Source organism: Colobus angolensis, unplaced genomic scaffold (assembly GCF_000951035.1).
Source record: "Colobus angolensis palliatus isolate OR3802 unplaced genomic scaffold, Cang.pa_1.0 Scaffold312, whole genome shotgun sequence".
NCBI lineage: Eukaryota > Metazoa > Chordata > Mammalia > Primates > Cercopithecidae > Colobus > Colobus angolensis.
This window is the reverse complement of record NW_012116400.1, coordinates 1766126-1773259: the sequence shown is the minus strand read 5'-3', so window position 1 is coordinate 1773259 and position 7134 is coordinate 1766126. Positions and strand designations below refer to the sequence as shown.

Here is a 7134-nt window from a genome sequence, read left to right as displayed (position 1 = left end):
CATATACACCATGGAATACTATGCAGCCATAAAAAAGGATGAGTTCATGTCCTTTGCAGGGACATGGATGAAGCTGGAAACCACCATTCTCAGCAAACTAATACAAGAACAGAAGACCAAATACCACATGTTCTTACTCATAACTTGGAGTTGAACAGTGAGAGCACATGGACACAGGGAGGGAAACATCACACACTGGGGTCTGTCTGGGGGCAGGGGCCTAGGGGAGGGATAGTATTAGGAGAAATACCAAATGTAGACGGTGGGTTGGTGTGTGCAGCAAACCACCATGGCACGTGTATACCTATGTAACAAACCTGTACGTTCTGCACATGTATCCCAGAACTTTAATAAAAAAAAAGAAATGAAAAAAAAAAAAGGAAAAGCAAAATAAGAAAAGGCAGAGAAGCTGACATGGACATAGGGGTTCTGGGGCAGCATGGATCATCACAGATGACTGTGCAAAGCTTTGGGCCACATCATGAAGGTCTTTGAACCTTGTTCCATGGAGGTGAGATCATATTAACCTAGAATGGCAGCTAGCACAAGGTTGTGGGCATGGAGTTGACAGGTTATGTGTGTTACAAGGGTATCTTTGTCAATAGATGATAGCAAAAACCGAGAAAACTAATGGCAAAACACTAGAAAAAGCTATTATTATAATGCAATACATTTAAGTGCCAACTAAAGCAGGGACCAGTTCTAGGCACAGGAGAATATACTCTACCCAGAATTAGGTCTCAATGTAAATTGCACAGTGGTACATCCCATGTTGTCATGCTTGACTTCATGCTTCAAAAGATGTCAGTGCTTAAGAGTTACAACAGGGACTGATCTGAGTAAAGCAGGAACATTATTGTTAGTGGGTCAAAGGATATGCTTTTAGAATAGAAACAGTTATTTTCCAAGACACTTTAACCAGGTAACTCCAAGTTCTTAAAATTAGAATTCATGAAAAATAAATGTTTCTTATTAACTAACTCTTCTTACAGCCTCCTTGTAAAAGTCAAAGCGGACAAGTTGTCTACACACTTTTTAGCATGAGGAGTCAGACTTTATGTATTTGATGCTGTATGTGAATTTTCATTGAGTAAATTTACAGTGAATGAATTCAGGCAGGCATAAGTGACTTGATTCCTTTACTTCAAGCCACTTATCCTGAATTTGACTTAACTCCCCCACACTGCCAACTTAGGGGGAAAGGAATGAAGTAAAGAAGCTTTGTCTGAAAATCTGTCTGGTGTCATAGATCATGACTCTGAGTGTTGCATATTTTCAGGTAATTATGTCTTCAGATTCATAGGACAGACCATCACTGAGACGGAGGAGGCTTGGGGTCCCTGCTGCTTTCGCAGGGGTTGTTAACGCAGTGAGAGGCAGAGCAATCCAAGTTTACCCAAAGATTGGGTAAACTTGTCATATTCACTGTTCTCTTTTCTTCAGAACCCAGTGTGCTTATCTACCCATTTACAGAGGAGTGTGGACTACATTGAGCAGAGAGGAAACTCTTAATTACTGCTTCATGGAAAATTTACTTTAGGTGGTTAATGTTGGCCTGTAGTGGAACCAGAGAAATCCCACATAATAAACTGCCCTTCCAAACTCAGATGTTACTTACTTGTTGGGAAATGGTTTGCCATGCTTTGTTTACAGCTATTAAAGCCTGGGAAGGGTGATTAAAAACTTCGTAGGAATCCTTGGGGCTAGAACTGAACAAATCTGTGAAAGACAACATGGCAGAAAATGCCACTTTCTCAATATGCTTTTGTATAACGCTAGCAATTTGATGTCACCCCAGTAAAACCCAGGGAAGACACACAGCAGTTTGGTAGCAGACACTCAGCCACCAGTGGGGACATCAGATACCATAAGACTATCCAGCTGTACTGTGGAACTCAGGGAACTCATATTTCTTCTCAGTGTCCCTCAGAGAGCAAAGTTTCCAGCCCTTTAAAAATGATTATTTTCATTATTGGAACTTGTTCAATGTCTGTAGTTATGCTCACTCTTTTTGTTTTGACTTTATCTTTGCAAAAAAATTTAGTAAGATAGAAAATATCAAAAAAGTTTTTTTGGGGGAGTGGGCAGGCCCCAAGGTCAGTGAAACCTATCTGTATAGTTTTTTCTATATGATTATACCTCTCATTAATTTATGTCCTCATATTCCTGGTTTTAAATACTTTGTTGAAAAGTCCCCTTCTTGGATGCAGTAGGATTTATTTCTTATGAAGTTGTGGTGGTATTTTGTTATTATAAAATAATAGCAATGACTGCCGTTATGACATAATCCATATTAAGTATCAGGTGCCATGTATTTTGCTTTAGATGTTTGACCTACAGCATTTCATTTAATTCTTTCAGATATTGTGATACAAACATTTTTATAGCATGTATGTTGTACTTGAGAAATCTAGGGCTCAGAAAGTTTAATGTGAAGGCCAGAAACAGCCCGCCTGACTTGCCCCAGTCCTGAACTACTTACTCTGTAGTCTACATAGGTTTTTTTTTTTTTTTTTTCTTAAGATAAGGTCTTACTCTGTCGCCCAGGCTGCAGTGTAATGGCATGATCTCAGCTCATGGCAACTTCTGCCTCTCGGCTCAAGCGATTCTCGTGCCTCAGCCACCCGAGTAGCTAGAATTACAGGTTCATGCTACCATGCCTGAATAATTTTTGTATTTTTTCTAAAAAGAGTGTTTCACCACATTGGCCAAGCTGGTCTCAAACTCCTGGCCTCAAGTGATCTGCCCGCCTTGGCCTCCCAAAGTGCCAGGACTACAGGCATGAGCCACCATGCCTGGCCTACATAGTGTTTAGATGCAAATTCCCTTTGATATAAGCAGATTTCTGGAAAGTGACACATAAAATTGAAATGGTTAGATAAAACCATGCTTTAAAACCACTAAGAACCTGCATTGTAAAAACCAGTGGTCAACCCAGGGCAGAACTGGCAAGTGATTAGAGGTTGAACCATAGAGTTGTCTTGGAGGTGTATTTACATAGTAAGCACAGTGCATTTGCCTGAGTTCCATTTTATAGATCAATACCATGAAAGCATTTTCTAAAGATGCTTTATTTATACTTTAAGACTGAGAAAGTAAGAATTGTCCATGTCAATGAATACGTTTATTTTTTTTTATGAATTATTAATTTTGGATACTTTTTGAAGGCTCATGAAGATTATTAAATATTCCCCATTATGAAGTCCAACATCCTCTTTTATATGTAAGTGATATTTTCATTTCGTGATCTTGAACATTTTTACCTGGACATGTCCAAATTTTTCTGCCTCTCTTTCCTTTAAAGTATACCTGTTCAGCAAAAGACATAAACAGATACTTCTCAAAAGAAGACACACAAACAGCCAACAAACATATGAAAAAAGTGCTCAGCATCACTAATCATCAGAAATGCAAATCAAAACCAAAATGAGATATCATTCCACATCAGTCAGAATGGCTGTTACTAAAAAAAATAAAATAAAACAATAGATGCTGGCAAGGCTGCAGAGAAAAGGGAATGCTTATACACTATTGGGAGAAATATAAATTTATCACTTTAGGCACTATGGAAAGCAATTAGGAGATTTTTGAAAGAACTTAAATCCACAATTTAGCCCAGCAATCCCATTAACTGATATATATCCAAAATAAATTAAATACTTCTTCCAAAAACAAGCATGCACTAATATATTCTGGATAAAGAAAATGTGGTACATATACACCGTGGAATACTGTGCAGCCATAAAAAGGAATGGAGTTACTTCCTTTGCAGCAACATGGATGCAGTTGGAGACCATAATCCTAAATAAATTAATGCAGGAACATAAAACCACATACTACATGTTCTCACTTATAAGTATGAGCTTAACATTGAGTACTCAGGGACATATAGATGGCAACAGTAGATATGGGACTGTCAGATAGGAGGGAGGGAAGGAGGAGGGCAAGGACTGAAAAACTGTTGCATACTATACTTACTACCTGGTCTTGACAGGATCAATCATACCTCAAACCTCAGCATCACACAATATACCCATGTAACAAATTTTCACAAGTACCCCAGAATCTAAAATAATGAAATAATTTAAAAAATAAAATTAAAGTACAGAAGAGTACCTGTTGACAGGGTTATGGCTAGCATGACTTGGAACACAGTTATTTCATCCAATTTATTTAGTACTTGTAAGAATAAAGTCAATTATGAAAACTGTCCTTCCTTATAGATACCCAAGGTGTTTGACAGGCAAATCTGACCTTTGGTAACAATGTTGCTTGAAGGTCTAGAAAAGATGCTATGAAATGATTCATAGCAAATGATAGACAAATTCATCCTCTCAGCAGTCTCTGAGGGCTCATTGTCCCTTTTTCCCCTCATGTCTTTTACCCAAAGTTCCCATGATCCAAAGAAGTTCCTTATTTTTCTACTATTGTTGAATGATATCATTACTAGATTTAGAGGATGAAATTCCAGATTTCATTCTTAAGTGTGATACCCACTAACCGTGAAGGCTTTGAATAAATCAAGTTGCTTTTCTAAATCTCACTTTCTATATGTAAAACAATGATAACGAAACCACCCTATCTGTATCAGTAAGCTACCTGAGGCACTGTGTATAAAAATTCTTCTGCTAAAAAAATAAATAAGCAAAATTCCCTATCTCCATGTGCTCAATCTCTGTAAGCTATATACAGCAAGGCATACAATTCTTTTATGAGGATTTGCTTTTAAAAAGCAACTTGCTGACCTAAATGATCTTAATTTGGTAGAATATAGCAGTGTGGTATGTGGCAAATGGGAGCATTGTTCCATATTTCTTAGACTTATCTACTTTAGATTACTGTTTAATCTCATCCAGACCCCTACTCTTCTAGAAGTCAGAATTCAGCCTTCCAGAAACTTCACACTGCACTTCTAAAAGAATACCTAAACCTCAGGCTATATCCAGATTCATACAGGGTGCTTTTTCTCTATTGTGGTAACACATGTCTTTCATTTTACAATTTTAACTATTTGTAAGTGTACAGTTGTATGATATTAGTGCATGTGCCTTGTTGTGCTACCATCACCACCATCTGTCCACAGAATTTTTCATTATCTCCAATTAAAATTATTTACCTATTAAACACTTACATCCCATTCTCCCATCACTTAGCTCCTGGCAACCACTCAGGGTGCATATCTTAAAATACTAGCAGTGCTAGATAAAATAATGCTAACCCCTATAACAAATAATCCCTAAAATATATAATGGCTCAAAACTATTTCTGACTCTAGAAGGTATGGAAGGGATGTTACTGATTGTCAGGCAGTTCTTTTCCCAGCTCTTCTCTAGAATTATTACAAATTTTGATTGTTCCATCATCCCCCATACGGCTTCTAAGGTCATCATACTTCCCTACCTCAAGACAACAGGTGAAGGAAGAGAACATGGTGAATTACCCATGTGCAGTTTATTTTAGGCCAGGCCTGGAATCAGCACACATCACATCACATACACTCAATCTCTTGCTGCGACTCAGTCACATGGCCTCAACTAGACTTCAGAGAAGCCGGGAAATATGGTTTAGTACATGAAGAAGAAATTTCAGGTTTGAGGATAAGCCAGCCAGTCTCTGCCATCAGTTATATTAAGAGTGTAGATATGCCTAGGAATCATCATTCATGCACTTAGAACTTTTACTTTTTGAAAATCTAATTTCCCTGGCAGAAAAAGATATTTCATTTTAACTATGTCCAAAACCAAAACATATCTGAATGGCAAAATTAAAGTGTACATATAATTCCACTGAGAAGCAAGAGATATTATCTAGATATAGAAACCTTGAGAAACAGTTGAGAAGCTTAGAGGAAGTCACTTCTTCACTCTGTTAAATCAGCTAAATGTCCAATGAGGACATCTAGAATGTTCAGAAGCTCTAGAATTGTGTGTATCTTTAAAGAATACTTCAATAGTTATCATTTCTAAAATGTCAGCATCCATATCCAAAGGGTTTGTCATCTCTTAATATGCACTATAAATGCAACCGTGATCAGTAGATTAATTCATTAGTTTGCAACATTGAGGAAGTTTTTAGTTGATAAACGTATTGATATTGAACACATATAGATGTGGCTTGAAGAGCAAAACAAATAGGCATATGTTACAGTTTCTGTTCACGCAGGAAGGAATCTACTTCCTTTCACTAATTGCACTTAAAGTAACCACAGGGACTCAGGCTCCATACATAGAACACTTAGCATCTGCGTTTTCCTTTCATACAATGAGAGAAAATGCATAAATGCATTTGTTGGCAATACTGACAAAGACCGATTTGTGGAAGAATTGAAACCTTCATTTCTGTCATTAGCCGGATGTTTGCAAAACCCATCTTCCTGTCTACATTCCAGATGTTTCTCCTTATTTTAATAGCTCTTTGTTTTACATGGATTTTGAATTCCAAATTGTAAAGTGTCAAGCAAAAAGACTTTAGTTTGCAAGTTTCATGGAGAATGACATAAGCTTAAACTCCTCAGAATTCTTGCAACATTTATCTGTAGGTCCTTCCAATTAGCTTATTTTCTGTAGAAAGCCTGAGGTCTTGAATTATGTCCTAGAGTCAACATTAGATGATCGAGCAACCCTTTGGTTCACCTCACTACTCTTGCACATGAGATACAAATTTTGGCAGGAAGTATTCTTTTTGGAATAATCTTTCTCTGCAACTTTGATTTCTCAGGGAACGAGCGTTGAATACAACACAGCCTGGGTCCCTTCAGCTCACCGTGGGAAACCTGAAGCCAGAAGCCCTGTACAGCTTTCGAGTCGTGGCTTACAATGAATGGGGACCAGGAGAGAGTTCTCAACCCATCAAGGTGGCCACACAGCCTGAGTGTGAGTATGAAAAGGAATGGGTCACATTTAGAAAGTGTTTATTTTCCTCTGCAGTATCCTTGATACCTTTGCGAGGTGATAAAAACGGAAGAGCTTTTGTTTTCTTTTAAGTAACCTATATAACTCAAGGACTTTTAAAAGTAAGATGACTTGTAAATAGAATGGCCTCTTCACTTAGGCCATGTACCGTAATGGCAAATTAACCTCTATAAAGGCCTAATCTATCTATGCAGTCTACATATTCATTTCCTAAGAAAGTGAT

The 7134-nt window shown here is 37.6% G+C and overlaps 1 protein-coding gene across 1 annotated transcript in view; it reads left to right on the top strand.

Annotated features, from left to right (window-relative positions):
* DCC (DCC netrin 1 receptor) overlaps positions 1–7134 on the top strand; it is a 1279089-nt gene that overhangs the window by 861444 nt on the left and 410511 nt on the right. The window contains exon 9 of the mRNA XM_011950993.1: positions 6718–6872. Coding sequence (XP_011806383.1) covers positions 6718–6872 — 155 coding nt within the window. The remainder of the gene's footprint in view (positions 1–6717; positions 6873–7134) is intronic.